The 16,698-nt window shown below is 42.5% G+C and overlaps 1 protein-coding gene across 1 annotated transcript in view; it reads left to right on the plus strand.

Annotated features, from left to right (window-relative positions):
• STK24 (serine/threonine kinase 24) overlaps positions 1–16,698 on the plus strand; it is a 105,445-nt gene that overhangs the window by 65,804 nt on the left and 22,943 nt on the right. The window contains exon 3 of the mRNA XM_081129009.1: positions 13,748–13,804. Within this exon, the coding sequence (XP_080985135.1) occupies positions 13,748–13,804 (57 nt within the window). The remainder of the gene's footprint in view (positions 1–13,747; positions 13,805–16,698) is intronic.

The following is a 16,698-nucleotide window of genomic DNA, read 5'->3' on the forward strand; positions in this document are numbered from 1 at the left end:
CAGGTTTGAGAGAGTATGTCTTCTATGCTTGCGAGCATACTGTCTCTCAGCTAGCAGAGTCGTCATTTCCCTGCACTAATGAGTGCTTGTCTGTGCAGTCATTCAGCCAAATGGGCTCTTGTTGGAACAGCAGAACTCCCTTCCTATTCCACTTGCACCACATAGTGGCAGCCACCCTCCAAGGCTTCCTCTACCATTTGGAAGTCATCTGCTGCATTCCCCATTAGCCTCAACAGCTGCAACTTCTGGGAGAGGGAGAAGCACATCTGTTTTCTCCGGGAGTGATTTTTACTATGCAAGTATCTGTCCTTACGTTTCTGGGAAAAATAGAAAAGATACATGGAGGAGCCCATTATATCAGACTCCACAGTGACTGTGGGAGAACCACTTACTTTTTTGGGGGGTGAACTAAACCAATCTGCAAGTAAGTCTTGCTTTGAAATCACAAGGGAATACATTTCATTTTGCAATCAATCATGGGGAAAAAAATTGTTGGCAGAATGCCAAAGATAATATAAAAGATCTCCTTTGAAATGTTTCCGAGGATGGAGACTGTGGATTCCTTTCTCTCTCCCGAACACACTGTCCTAGTGTAACTGAAAGTCCCTGAAGACATTTGGCAGCCCCAGTTTATGTTTTTCTACCCTGAAAGTTGAATGAATTAAAATTTCAATTAGGCTAAATATTTTACTTTACCAAAAAGAAACTCAGCTCTGTTTTCTGGCTGTTACCTATAGGTTTAAAAGCAGTATTGTGTATACAGTTCAAGAGAAGACTGATTCCTGTTGCAGTAAGTAAACTTTCTCTTATCCAGTAGTTTATGAGCACAGCACGACATTTAGGTATTTGGGTAAACAGAGACATCTGCTTCAAAAAAGGAGAAGTGGATTGCTAGAACCAAGCCCTTCTATTGAATTGTGCCTGCCAGTAACATGTCATGGTCAGCACTGACTGACCATGGTTTTTGACAGGTGCTGGACAGAGCAATTAGGCCCCTGTTTTGAGCAGTGTGGATTTTTATATGCTGCGAAGAGGGCTTCCTCACCAAGGCAGAAATAGAGCCGGGGTTGGCGTTTCACACCTTGGTTGGATGTGGGGGCAAGAAGCACGTGTTTGCTCACCAGCCTAGTGTTGTGGGCCCCCTGTTGCCTGACCTTTGAGAGCCCCGGGGCTGCCTCAGTGAGGGCACCCTGGGATTTGCATGCCTAATTATAAATTGGGAACATGTGCATGCACTCTAGTATATACCTGTGCAGAAAATAAATGTTAGCGAAGTGGCCACAATGTTGGAAGAGAAGCAGAGGGTTCAAGTAGTGCAGATATTTCCTCAGTACAGTCAAGCATTGGGTGGACACTCATAGTGAAAGCTCCCTTCTGAAGCTTTTTACCTTTAGGCCAAACTCCACACATGGCAGTAATAGTATGAATATTGAATTTGAAACACATAATTTATTTTTTGAGAATTCACCAATTCCATAAATTGTCTGATAATACTAAAGGCATCTCTTTAAGAATCTGTAAAACACAGTGAAGTCTTACTTTTTTCTCAGCCACACTCACCCTCTGACTTGGTCTTGTCTGATCTCTTTGGGCTGGGCCTTTATCAAAGAATTAAGTCCTTGATAATCACTTTTGGTTTAATGTTTTTTGTGATTGAAATTTCTGACATGTTGCATAATGACCGTTGAGATCTTCACCTAGCAGAGGATAATCTTGTAATTACTGAAATGTTTCACTTTTGCCGAAAGAGCACATGGTTAGCTTCATAGCAAGATTTATGGCATAGAACTTGTTCGGTTTAGCAGTTTGTAATCATTGATGTTTGCTCTTTAATGAGAATAGATGTGAGAGAGGAAAGAAAAATCCTTCTCTTTTACCTCCCAGGGCACTGTTTTCATGCTTCTCTTTGTTATTTCTGTCCCCTCAGGTTTAGATTATATGTGAGTGTATGTCCCTGATAACCTTGTAAATATCCTTAAGTTTAAGCAGTGTTTTTATTCATCTTAATATCTACCAGCATTCAGCACAGAAACTTCCCATTAAAAGATTTATTATTGTGTTGTGTCAAATTTATGTTGATGGAAGAGAGGAACATCTGTGCCCATCAGGGAGACTTAATTACTAAAATACATGAACACGTACGCACACAGTTACAAGGCAGCCTCTACCAGAAGAGAGTCTGGTAGAGAAGAACTTTTTAGTGAGTGCCCAGTGTTCTGTCCAATTTATTAAAGGACATTAGGACAAGAATTCTTAAACCGGGCATGATGGAGTGGGGTGTGTGAATCCCTCAAATTATAGGTAAACATTTTGTAAATTGATGTGCTTTTCAGGCAGTCAGATTAGAGTTGGTTGGTTTCTAAAAGGAAACTCATGAACCTGGCCGGGCGTGGCTCAGCGGTTGAGCATCGACCTAGGATCCAGGCGATCGGGGTTCAATTCCCGGTCAGGGCACATGCCCGGGTTGCGGGCTTGATCAATGACTCTCTCATCATTGATGTTTCTGTCTCTCTCTCCCCCCTCTCCTTTCCTCTCTCTCAAATCAATAAAGATATATTTTTAAAAAAATAAAAGGAAACTCATGAAACAGTTAAATGTTAAGAACAGTTACATTAAAATATATTTTCCTCACTGGAAGTCTTTAGAAGTTGCCGAGAGGTCATAATTTTTGTTATGATTCTTGTTAGGTTTCTGACTCAATGTCAGAATACCTGGGTTGGAGCCCCAGTTGTTCTTTCTTCCCACTGACCAGGTGTCTTAATTCGTAAAATGTTTAAAGGCAGCTTACCTAAGTAGACAGGGTGATTGAATCAAATGGAGTACTCTCTATGAAAGTATTTAGTAATCTGTGAAGTGTTACTGCATTACACTAATGCAGAATGGTGGTGGGACCCCACCTACTTGAACCAGGAGGAAGACGCTAGAAAATGAGGGGCCACCCATTGTGAAAGAGAATGTAGCCATCCCTAGTCCTGTGGAGGACCCGGCCTCTCCTCCTTCAGCAAATGTCCCCACCCAAGACTGCGTCACAGCTGACTGCCTCTGGTGGTCAGTGGAGATGGAAGATAGCCTTGGAGGACAGCAGTTCTCCCTGCAAGAAAGCGAGAGTTGCCCAGCCGGGCGTGGCTCAGCGGTTGAGCATCGACCTAGGATCCAGGCGATCAGGGTTCGATTCCCTGTCAGGGCACATGCCTGGGTTACGGCTCGATCCCCAGTCGGCATGCAGGAGGCAGCCGATTAATGACTCTCATCATTGATGTTTCCATCTCTCTCCCCCTCTCCTTTCCTCTCCCTGAAATCAATAAAGATTAAAAAAAAAAAAAGAAAAAAAAAAGAAAGCTAGAGTTGACCTCTCTCCCTGTCGTTTCAGGTTTCTGCCAAGTCTAGGCTGCCTGATTGTTATGGAATGTGGCAGATACAGAGGCAAGGTTAGGCCTCCTGAAAACACTGCACACTGGGCTGTGCTGTGCTGAGCAAATCCTGAGAGTTGGTAGGGGTGGAGCAGGTGGTATTAGAAAATCAGATGAAAAAATGTTACATATGCAGAGACTCTCATACCTAACATTTATTTCCAAAAGCACTTTTTTTCTTCTAGAAACAATCTAATTTGAGCCCAGGCAGCGGCCACATCCCTGGCACGTAGAAATGCTCTGGTTGCCATAGTACCCTCCCTCTTCCTAGGAATCCTGTCCATTTCTTAGTTGGAACCTACTCCAGGACCTTTTCTGGTGTAAGTGTTATGCTGTGATGTCATGAAAAGTCCTGTGCATCAGGATAGTTGCTAGAATATTCTGTTCTTTCAAGGTTCAAAATTACGGACAAAATCATTTGAATTTCTAGCTGTCTGTTCGTTTGTCTTTTTATACATATGTTCAGAGGTGATATCTTAATCAGTTTCCTTACCCACCCTTTTCTGCCTAAGGTTCTTGTTCTTTTTGAGTAAATTTTAATTTATAAGTTACAAAGAAACTGTTTTATTCTGGGTTTTCAAATTTACTATAATAAAATATTGTGATCTGTTTGCATTTAAAAATTTTTTCCTAAAAAAAAAAAATTTCCTTGCTGTAATAATATTCTTTTTTTATTGCTATATTTGCAAGTGTGTTTGCTATTTTTTTCTTGATTATAGAACCTGGAGGTTATCTTATTTTAAAAAATGGATATATTTTATTTCTTACTCTAGCATTTTCTGTTAATTATACATGTATCTTTATCTTTATTAATTCCTTTCTTTGCTTTCCTTAGGTTGGATCCTTTCCTTAATTTCTGTCTTCCTAACTTTTGGATTAAACACTTAAATTTTTTCTTTTTTGACTTGGTAATAGAAATACGTAATGCTGTAAGTTTTCCTTTGAATAAGTCTTTGGCTGTTTCCTGGAGCTTTTGATTTATGTAGTGTTTCCAAAATCATTTTTAGCTAGTTTGTACTGGTGGTTTTGATTTTTTTTTTTTTGGTTTGATCTAAGGATTCGATCCAATAATTTTCAATTGTCCTGTCTCAGGTTTTATTGTACAGCCTTGTTTTAGGTGTTACTTGTATATAGTGGCCTCTCTCCCACTTCACACTTGTTTCCAGCACTAGATTTACCCTGCCTTGGAGCATCTTTGTCCTCAGGGCCACCAGTGAGAGGGAAAATTGGGGTCCCTTCTCCCTCCCCCTTCCCTCATCACTGGTGCCCACCCTCCCCCCAGTGCGCTTATCCTTAGTGCGCTGAATGATTCTCCTTCCACTTGTTGGCGGCTCAGGGTTGCTGTGAGGTGAGCAGAGGGGGTGCCAATGGAGTGCGAGGTGGTGAGGCTGAGCGAAGGCTTCAGGACCTGCAACACTCTAGGGCCCGCAAGTTACTTTACTGCCCTGGCTCCTTTTCTAAAGCACGGGCCTGTTGCAGCTGCCTCATGGGAATGTTGTGGGCACTGGTGGAAATAACGTGTGCACGGCCCCTACCACTGTGCCTAACACACCAGAGGTACACAGCAGCATACTTCTTTCCTGCTCTGGCCAGGCCAGTCGGACTTTCTGTGCTGCAGGCAGCACCCCTGCATCTACCCTGTGATGCTGCCCAGCTCGCTCCTGTTCCCTCCAAAGAACACTACCTTGTGCTGGGTCCCCACCTCTCTCCCTCACCCAGGCAGCTTCTTCAGACAGTATTGGCAGAAAGGGTTTTCTACAGAAATTCAGTTTTTCTGTTTTTTAAACATAAGGCCTTCTTCCCTATTGGAGCCTATTAGAGATACATAGCTGCTGTGTGTACCTGAGTTAGGGGGTGGAGGAAAGGAAGTGAGGGAGTCAGCATCCTTCCCAGCACAGTGCCCAGCACTGGGTTGTTTAGTTTTGACAGTGATCATCTAGGGGAACTGAAGGCTGGAGGCCCTGCAGCCACATGTGAAAGTTTTGACCCTGGATATATCAGCATTATGTTATTCCCCCACCCCCTTCACTTGTGTTGCTGAGATATTACAGAAGTGCAAAGTGCACTTGAGAAGTAGGATAGCCAGTGGGGAAAGTGACTCAGGGATTTAATGTTCTCCAGTGCTTATGGGGCCATCTTATTAACTAAAGATCAGTGAAATGATAGGGACTGAACTTTATTTACCTGGGGTGGCTTCCATACAGGGGTGGGCAGAAGTAGATTTACAGTTGTTCCTATGAAAAATAATACAAAGAATAATACAAGAATAAACTTGTTTCACATACAACTGTAAACCTACTTTTGCCCACACTTGTATGTTCTGAGCACCCCTTCACTTAAAATTTTTGCTATATATCACTTGTTAGGAAGAAAACCAACTTTTCCTCTACCCTCTTTTTGACTAAGGGAGCTGTAAATTAAAATGACAAAAGACATTAACAGGAAAAAAGTTTATAAGTATGTGTACTCATTAAATGATTAAAGATAGAGGCTTATATTGTAATTAACAGGGAAACGGGAGGGGAAGAACAAATGTGTTTCTTTAGGAAAGACAAGTAGGATTTTACAAGTACAAGTAGGAGATAAGAAAATTTGTGATGTTTGTCTCTACAGATAGGAGAGGTCATGCTTCCTCCTTTAGGCTGAGGGGGGATTTATGGTAGATTTAGTCTGTTTTCCTCCTGAGATTAGACCCACCCCAAAGGGAATTTATGACAGCCTCGCTCCCCAGAAATTTCTGCTTTAGTCAGATAAGGGAAGCTCCTAGAAGGCTTCTTTCTGCATCTGTTGAATCTCAAATGTCTTCGGCTTAAAATAATCTTCACACCAACCCAAAGGGTTCCCAAAGGGTCCCTAATTTTCACCGTATCAGTTATCTCTGTGTTGGTCCCAACCTCTTTCCTGACCTTCAAAACCATGTTTTCAACAACTGCTCAGGTGTATCTACCAGACCATCCCATCAATATCACTAAAGTATGAAGAGCCATCTCTACTTCCCTCCCCTATTTACCTAGTTGTCCTCTTTCTGACCTTCCTATTTGTATTCCTGGAGTCCTCACTTGGGCTCAAAATAGTGGAAAACACTCATCAATGCCACCTCTAGAATGTCTCCAGGTCTTGCCCTGACCTTTTGCTCTGACTTCCTGATTGATCTTACTCTCCTCTCCCCATTTTCATTCTATCATATAGATAGTTGCTGGTTATTTATCGCCCTGTCTGAAAGTTTTGATGATTTCCCCATTGCTTATTAAGTTAAGCTGAAACTCTATCACCTGCTTAGCTGAACAGGACCACTTTATTCCCTGACCATCCACTTCACTTCCCCACAGGACTGCCAGAAACACACTCCCTGTCACCCTGCCTCAGTCTGTCATTTGTTCAAGGTGCAGCTCAAATACCACTTCTCTCCTGGAGCCTCGTTAAGCCTTCTCCTCATTCGGTTTCAGATGGGCCTCTCCTCTGAACACCCATGGCAGTTTGTGTCTCTTTTGTGGCACCCCCCCACATGCTATCTCATTGTCATTATTTGTCCACTTTTTCTATTATGAGAAGTTCCTTAAAGTGAGAGCCTAGATATTACTCATTTTTTACCTAAACCCTCAGTATGCATAGTAGCTGTCTAAATATTTAAGAAATGGTAGCATCAGTGAGACAGGGATACAATTAAATAAGTTTTTGAGGTCAGGTGTTCTGTACCTTGAATACAGTTGGAAGGGGCTATGATGTCAGGGAGTCCCTGAGGGACTTGTTTCAGGGCCAGAGAGTTGGTAAGGGTCAGAGGCAGGATTCAAACTCCGTCTCAGTATTCTGTGTTCTATTCCCACAGCTTAACAAACAGGTACCTTTGCTTTAAAAACCATATTCTTAAGGAAGTCTGACCCCATATTCTCTTATAAAACACTGCACTGTAGATCATTCTTGGGCTCAGCCTTTTATTACGGCTAATGAATTTGGAGGCTTCTAAATGCAGTGTAGATGCAAAGCGGACTTACTTCATTTTAGAATTTCTACGTAAAAAATCTTGTTAACCGTCTTGTTTACCTTGTTTTAACCTTTCTGTCGTCTGCTGATGTCTGTCAAGCCCCTTTCCCCTATTGAGAAGGGGGCCCAGTTTTTAGTCACCAATTCCAGGTTCTTAGGAAGCAGTCACAAACAATTCAGGGCACAGTTGTCTGTAAGTAGTGTCATTATTGATGTTGTGTTGCTATTAAATTAATTTCTGCAAGCATAAACTACCAAAAGCACAATCTAAAGACAGATGAGGAAAGTGCTGTGTTTGCAGATCACATTGCAGAAGGCTAATTTCCTTAATGTTAAAAAGCTCCTGTTTTTTAAAAAGGTCTGTAACCCAATAAGAAATGGACTAAAGGAAGTGAATTAAGGGATCACAGAAAATAAAATAAACGATCTTCAATATATAAAGGTGTTCAGCCTTACAAAAAGAGAAAGATAAACTCCCTGAGAAACCATTATTTTCCACTTATGGATTGATGACTGTCTTCATTTTCTGCCTTAAGAAAGTACCACAGACAGCATGGCTTAAACAACAGAAATTCATTTTCCCATGAATCTGGAGGTTAGAAGTCTGAGATAAGTCAGGGTTGGCTTCCTCTCAGCGTCTCTCCTTGGCTTACTGGTGGTTGTCTTCTCTCAGTATCTTCACGGCCTTCCCTCTGTGTGTTCCTGTGCCCTGGTTTCTTCTTATAAGGAGACCAGTCCGTTTGGATTAGGGCCCACTCTAATGGCTTCATTTTAACTTAATCACCTCTTTAAAGGACCACCCTCAATCTCTAAATCTAGTCACATTTTGAGGTGCTGAGGGTTAGGACTTCAGAATAAGAATTTATGGCCAAAACACACACCCCAGAAACAGTTTTATTACACCATGGCAAAGGAAAGGGGAAATTAGTACTCTCACACATTGCAGAGGTAGTATAGATTGAGATAACCACTTCGAAGAGTAATTTGTCATTAACTCTTAAAATTCAAATGCATTCCTTTGACCTACCAGGATTTGGAAATTCCAGAAGTTCCCCAAATGAGAGGTTCTTCCCAGCTAGCTCATAATACCAAAAGAATGGTCAACTTAATGTTGTCAAATAGGGCATGGGTTAATTACGATTAAAAAAAAAGTAGTTCTTTATGGACAGGAATCAAATGCTCTAAGGAAAAGCAAGATATAGAACAGTGTAGAGAATGTTATTTGGATATAAGAGGAGAAAGAGTTTATAGGTGTTTGCATAAAATATTTCTCTGAGATTATATAGGATGTGATAACTTAGACATGGAGGCTGGATGGGGTGGGAGAGATACGGGGTGAGAGGGAAACTTCTCACTGAGTATACTTGAGTACTTTTACATTTTAAATCCTGAATTAATTAAATAGATAAGCCATTTCCTTTCTCTTTTGAGAAAATTTTTCATGGGATCATTCATGATTTACATTGTTTGAGGTAATTTCTAAAAAAATGAAATTCTGATTAAAATTATTGTTGTTTTAAGAACTCTTCTGATTTATTTATTTTTAGAGGGCCTCACAGGTCACCACTTGTGAGATTTTACGAGGGCAGTGCTTATACATCTGGGCAGTGCCAGTGTGTGGTTATTTGGTCACTGAGAACTGGCCAAGTGTGTCTTTGACCAGGCCATCGTTTTCAGACACTCTTGCCTCAAGGTTGGAAGAGCAGAAATTATTTTTTAATTCTAGTATAGAATATGTATAAATCATTGTCCCAGATTTTATTTTCCTCAGAAACTCCCATACAGAGAAATACTATTTGGTCTTGTTAATTGGGCTCTTTTGGTTTCTGCAGGTTATTTTAAGGCATTTATGGGGGATGATGTTGACAAAGCTAATAGCACTTTATGTGTGTTTAGTACTTTGAACTTTGCAAAGTGCTTTCACATTCATTATCTTACTTTATTCTCAATTGAACTGTGAGGTTTAGGAACATAGAGATTATTAGCATTTTTTTATGGATGAGGAATCCGAAGCTTAGGTGTTTCATGGTGAGTGAGTGATAAGTCTTCTAGCTGGAGGCTTCAGGGTACGTACATGCAAAACTGACTCAGCTAGAATGAGGAGGGAATTATTTTTCAGTGCTTCTGGTCTAGTAACACTCGATCATACAGTTCGGTGGCTTTAAGGGGGTGATATTGTCTCCCAGAGATCATTGGAAATGTCTGGAGAACCCTTTGGTCATCAGAACTGGCATCTAGTGGGTAGAGAGCCAGAGCTGCTGCTAGACACTCTGTAGGCACCAGACAGTGCCCACAAGAGAGAATTGTTCCTCACATACCAGTAGTGCCAAGGATGAGAAACCCTGATGTAGCTAGATGGAGGATGAGATGAGAGGAAAGTAAGAATAGATGCTTGGGTCTGGAGAATGAAGGAGGGAGATGGATGCCCTGAGTCAGCTCAGAGGAGCTGCCCTGTGAGCTGGACTTGCAGGGCTTCTAGCAGAGGGAGCTGCTGTGCAGAAGCCTGCAGGTGTAAAACGAGGGTGCATTTCGGGGCCATGGAGCAGAGCATGTGGAAATGAGATGGGGAGACAGAGGGTACATGCTTGTGAAGGGCTGTAGTTCACCAAGCCAAAGAGTTTGGAAGTTCTCAGTAGAAGCCCTCAGATATTTTTAAACCAGTATTTTGTTGTTTTTTAAGATAAAGGAGATTGACTCATTCTCTTTAATGTTGAATAGACACCTTTATGTCAGATTGCTCAAACTCTACCCCCTTTACCTCCTTCTCTGGGCTCCCTGTTGACCTCCCTGTCGTTTCTGCCTCCCAAGCTTCTCCAGATGATGTCACACTTACCTTTCCCTTTGCCTCTCCTCTTACCTCTCTCCAGACCATGCAAGAGCCTTTAACTATTTCCCGCCCCTTCCCCACATACATTGAGCTCTTGTGTCAAACGAATGTCTGCTTTGGTGCCCTTCAGTGACTTTTAGGAAAAAGTCTGACATGCTTGCCCCCTGCTACTGCAAGATCAGCCTTTCTCTGTCTCTCTCCATCAGGCTCCTTCCTCCTTGTGCCCTCCTTCCATGTGGTCCTTGATGCTCCCTCTTCCCTGCCTTGCAGCTTCACTCATGACATCTGGTTGCTGACATGCACTTCTCCCCCTGCTTCGGCCCCTCCACTTCTCCCCTGACCCCAGTGCCAACTTACCATTCAGGTTCATCTTAAAAGGCACTTGGTTCTGAGTGGAACTGTCAGGTCCCTGCCGTACCTTCTCATGGCACCCACTTGTGAGTTACAATTTGTCGAGAAATTGTTGGAGGTCGTCTTCAGCTCTAGAAGGCAAGCTCCCTGTGGGGAAAGCAAATCTTACCCTGTTTACTGCTGTCTCCTGGTGCTGGCCCCTGGGAGAGGCTGCCCACTGGCATCTCAGCCCAGAGTGAGTGAGGACTGGCCCGACTCTCCATGGCAAGAGTGAGTGGCACACCCAATGAGGTCTGAAAGCAAGCTCAGGCAAGAGGCAGTAGCCAGTGGAACCTTTCACTATGCAATTTCCATTCCATTCCCCAATTAGTGGATTAGTGGTGCTGATGGAATTGGGGACAAAAACACATTAGTCATAGGACCTAGCTAAGGTACTTAAAAAGCATTGGCCTGAATAAAGGACCGATCACTCTTTTCCTAAGTGCCCTTGAATCTGGTGGACTGCATGTTTGCATAATAGTGTTCATACCCCTGCACGTCTGGTACCAGGAAGCAGCTGGGTGAAAATAGAAGCTGGCTGGTCTTTTTACTACATCTTCCTCTCCAGGAAGGTGGGGTCTCTACAATGAAAGGGTGGGGTTGTAGCCTTTCAGCTGGGAGCAGCTAGTTTGCCAGTCGTTCTGCTATTGCTTTAATGCCCCCTGTGGTATTAGGACAACACAGGAAATGGATCACTTATCCCTGAAACGAAGAAATAGTACTTTTAAAGGGTTGTTTTGTTTCCTTGGTAGTTAGCCACTGGCCTAACCCAGTATGGAGCTTTGGAATGGCAGACAAGGTGTGGTCACTTGTGTCTTGCTGTTCCAGGAAGCAGTGTGGTGACACTGGAATCTCCAGAGTCAGCAAAGGCTGTTCTCAGGGTGTCCTATTGCATAGCTCCCTGCATTGGGGAGTGAGGTGAGGAGAGATTACATACCTGATGAGAGTTTATCTTGCTATTAGCAGACTTGCCCTTACTATCCATAAAATAATTAAAGAGCTGGGAGCTGGGTCAAACAGCCCCATAAAAAAGGGAATGGGAGTAGAAATCTGAAGTTCCAAGTCCCCTTATAGAAAAACAGTTTAAATTTCCCTTGTCATCAAAACTGGTATTTGGCATTCCTGGAATAGTTTATTTCTAGCTACCAGACAAGATGCTTTTGGAATGTTTTGGAAGTGCATCACAATTTCTAGCAGCAGGTGGTAGAGAAATCTACCAATGGCCATATTCGTGAAAGGAGAGGAAGGTTGGAGAATATTCTTCCTGATAGGAAGTTCTCTTTAAATCAGAACCAGATTGTGGTTGAGCCTAAGGCAGGTGCCCTTGCCTGGATAGGTGGTTATTAAGTGAGGAGAATCTTTGTATGTATAAGGTAGATTCCAAACACATCATTTAAGGCTCCTGTGCCTTTTTCAATCTTGACTTAAATTGTCTTCATCATATTAGTAGTCAAGGGTATTTAAAAACTCAAGAAAGTGTTCTATATGCAGTTAGATTTGGAACTGTTGATTTAGAATATTGTAGAACTGACTTCAGATGTCAGGATTTGTTTTAAATTTTAGGAGGAGTTATTTTAAAGATGTAGAGCACGCATCAGTGCCTCCCTGGAGTGAGTGCACAGTCAGTATAATTTGCCCTTTCTTGACTACAGAGTGCCACGGTTAACCTTTCCTGAGCTCAACTGTGCCAGGCACTGTCCCCTGGCACTTAGCTTGTTGTTGGGGGAAACACAGGCAAGTAAATCTAAAATGGAAATCAGACCAGTAGATGCTAAAGCAAAAGTCTGCTCAGCATATGGGGCAGGTGATGTTTTCCTGACAGGGAGTTGCTGAGGTGAAAGGCCCAAGAAGCCGGAGTCAGTGTTGCTAGAACCAGGAGTTGGATGGTGCCTGACAGGGGGGCCTTCTTGGGGATGTTCTAAAAAGTAAGGGCACGGTTCCATCCTGAACATACTGAAGAGCCTTGCAAAGGTTTTTTTTTTCTATTTCCTTTTGATGCATAAGAAAGCTACCATCAAATGCTGAGTTAGTAGTGAATCGTGCTGATATAAGCATACCCATGAACAGAGCTCCTGGGTAGCGGCTAGAACACCATCAGGGCTGTGACAGGCCATCCACCACCAAAATCATTGATGGGTTACTTGTCACGAGTACTGTTAGGGGTTACTCGAGTCACCAGCTGTTGTTCTGTGTGTACACTTAGCTAAGCACTGGGTCAGAGGTTAGAGAGGAAATAACTTCCCAGGCCCCTTGGGTTGTAAGAAGGGTTAGAATCCCAGCCCTGGTCTGGCCCATCCCCAAGCCTATGTCTTCCTGACCACCACACAGGCACTGTCTCTCAGAGAACAGGGCAGATGCTTGCTTGTTTACTTGATTTCAAGGGAAAAGCAGTTTGGAATTTATGTTTAAATAGAGAATTCTGGGAGTCACAGGGGCTGTGTGGCTTCAGGAGAAACAAAAGGAAAAGACAGAGTCACAAATAGCACCTCAACCAGCTGGTGAGGGGGAGCTAAGAGGGACACAGACTCTAGGCTTAAACAGGGTCCTACTCCCCTGGAAAGCTTCCTGAAGAGAGTCCGGTGGCCTCTGGGGTTGTCTGAAATTGGCTCCCTTTCTGCGAAGCTCACATTAGCAGGCCATCCCATCTTGGAGCATTCCTCTCCCTTGCTCACAGGGACGAGGGTCAGTCCTTGCATCTCAGAGCTGCAGGCCTCAGGAAGGGCAGTGACCCGCTTCCACAGCTGTGTGCTCCGGGCACCTGGCTGACACCCAGGGTATGACTGCTGCTGGATTGCACTGGCTTTCGGGACTGGATCTCAAACTGACTGAGGTTGTTTAAGAGTGGAACCCTCCGTGGTCCTGTCTTCAGGGATTCTGGTTCTGAAGGTCTGGAGCACCCTGCTTAGAAGAGTCTGGTGCAGGCCCTGGCCAGATGTGGAAGCCCCTCTGAAACAGCAGGCTTTCCTGCCAGCAACTCACTCCGTTGATACATATGTATCTACAAAATTTTCTACTTTCAAAATAATGAAAAATACCCTTAGGGGTGTGTGTGTGTGTGTCTGTGTGTGTGTGTGGGTGTGGGTGTGTGTGGGTGGGTTTTGCTCGTTTTAAAAATAATTTCTCTCTTTTGTTTTTGTAGGATACTAAGTTGTGGATAATAATGGAATATCTCGGTGGAGGCTCTGCGCTAGATCTAGTAAGTATTACGTCCTAGGCTTGTACACATTAAAGTTTTAGTCAGTCTTGGTTTCAAAGATAATTTTGTGTTTATCCATTTCTCTTTCTCTCTTTTAAGTTCTATGAAAAATGGATCAGACTATTTCTTATAATGTGTATTTCTACTTTGGATATGTTATTGAAAATTATAAGTCTGCTTTTGAAACCCGTTTTGTTGTTTCTTGGGAAATGGATGAATTCATTCCTAAAAGCCAAGAAGGATTTTGCCTGTCACTGTCTTACCAAAGGACAATTTGCTAGTTTTCCAAAACCGGTTTTCACTTTTGTAGACCTGATACCCATCATTGTTTCAAATTTCAGATAGTAACTTAGCTTCCAAAATATGTGGGTAATATTTTAATTTATAATTAATTAGAATTAGGATTTTAACAAATTTCCAGGAGTAAGAGCCAGGTAGGGTGTGAGGATTGCGTTACACTGCCACATGTCAGAGCAGTGCGCAGGTATGCAGCGTGACCATGGTGGAATTGGGCCGGCACCAGTGGCTGTCTACTACCTGGCCTGGACCTACTGTGACATTAATGTGGGCCACTGTCTTCCACACAAGGTTGTGTGGGAGCAAGGTATGGAATAACCTCAGAGTCACAGTCTGTGACTTGCTTCTTGTGATAAAACCTGACTTACGTGTTAACCTCTGACGGGACTCTCAGAGATAACCAGTGAGTCATAAGCATTGCTTAAATGGGCCTTGAAGCACAGCACATGCAGAACAAATTCTTAAAAGACCGCATGTAGTTGTTTAGCACTTGACATCTCTTCTCCACTATGGTTACACAGCAAAATTAATGTAATCAGCCCTCTTTTCCTACTCTTGCTAGAAAAGCTGGCTTTTCAGTGAGTGGTGATTTCCAGGACAAGCCTAACCTATCATTTCAGTGTTAGAGGGTGGGTCCTGCCTGATAGAAGGTTGTCAGGATGATGTGTCTGCATTACTTACTGCTCAGAGTGAGAGCTGAAGGAAGCCCATGTCCTTTAGTGGTTATAGTCTACATAGATTTTTATTCACTAAGGAGAAAAGTTCCCTTTGATGAAAAGGAGCTTCCTTTCTCTCAGTAATGGTAGCAATTTGTAGTTTTTTGGGTAGGTAAACCTCTAAAACTATAAACCTCTAAAAGGCTTATGTGCCCAATTAAAAAAATAATCTGATGTTATAAACCATAAAAGCAATTGGTCAAAATTACATTCAAAGGAGATTTGAACGTCAACCTAGGATCCAGGTGATCGGGGTTCGATTCCTGGTCAGGGCACATGCCTGGGTTGCGGGCTAGGCAGCCAATCAGTGGCTCTCTCATCATTGATGTTTCTATCTCTCTCTCTCTCCCTCTCCTTTCCTCTCTCTGAAATCAATAAAGATATATTGGAAAAAAAAATTTTTTTCAAGAATAAAAGGTAATATGGTATAAGCTATTACATTAAAATGGGAACAGCGACAAAATAGCTGGATAAATTTTATGACTTGCTTTGCTGCTTTTTCATAAATATACTTTACACAAATAACTTTTTTTTTTTTTTTTTTTTAATTCTTTTGGGAGGTACTACAGGACTAGAAAATTATCTCATTTTGTATAATTAGATTTCCTATTAAGTGAATTCCGTTTACGGCACATATCAAGTTGTTTGCGGGGACTCTTTTCTGACCTTGAGTCCTTCAGGACAGCAATTTTAGTCTCTGAATGCTAAAATTTATTCATTCTTAATGCCACAGTAGTTTACTTATTTAGTGGTAACTTTCTTTGGAGCTTTTAATTGAAGTCTGTGAAATTTTAGACATTATAGGAAGTGTAGAAATCTCCATTAAAAAAAATACCTTATAGTATGACAGTCCCAGGAAAATGCCATCTATGTTACACATCAATAGCCCTGGTAACAAGAACCAGGAATCCCTTTTGGATGTCCCTAATCATCTTGTTTTCATTGATGAGGAAACAGAGACACTCAGAGGCTAGGTGTCCCAGCTTGCAAATAGAGCTGGACTTTGGATCTCGTTGTGACCAGGTGCAAAGCCTGTGGCCTTCCCTCACCCCATGCGGTCCTTCCCCGCCCTCTGACTTCATTGTATCATTCTCTGTCTCTTATCCTTGCCCCTAACTCTCTGAGAAGAGGACACTAATAATGGGATACAAGAATTATCTTCTGCATGTTGAAAACTATTAGTATTATTTTGAGAGGGTCTTATGTTTATAACAGATTTTAAAAACTGGAATATTGTCACACATAAAAATTTGATACCATATAGAGATGTTTGACAGACTTAAATATGTATCCACAGTGTGTTTTTAAGAAATAAGACTGCATATTCATTAAGGTTTAGGCCACGCTGTTGTTGTTGTAGGGCCCCAGTGTCTCACACAAGATATAATTGTATTTCTCTCCCACCTGTGGGGGTCAGTGGGCTCAAGTCCACATGGTCACCAGGGTCCTGCATGGTGGGTGGTCCTACCATCTGTCACCCGTGGCTTTCCATGGTCCCCAGTCATAGTGCTCTCTGGCTGCCAGTGTTTCAAGGCCAAGACCAGGAAAGGGGCATGTGCCCCTTCTCATGTTCCACTGGGGAGAACTTATTCACGTGGCTGTGCTTGCTGCTGCAGAGGCAGACATATGGGGCCTTTCGTTGGGTGACCCTGTACCTGGCTAGTCTCTGTTGCAGAGGAAGAAGGAGACAGCAGACTTGGGGTGAGAGAATTAGAAGTCACCCAGAGATGAGATGCAGTGTAAAGTTTTTTCCTGGGAGTCTTTCTTTTATAAAGATTATTTGAAGATTCCACAGTTCTCTTAATGATAGAGACAACCATGTTTATACTGCTTAGAAATGGTAATGGTAGAGAATGCAAATATATGAGAACTCAGCTCAGC

Source organism: Miniopterus schreibersii (assembly GCF_964146895.1).
Source record: "Miniopterus schreibersii genome assembly, chromosome: 2".
Classification (NCBI taxonomy): Eukaryota; Metazoa; Chordata; class Mammalia; order Chiroptera; family Miniopteridae; genus Miniopterus; species Miniopterus schreibersii.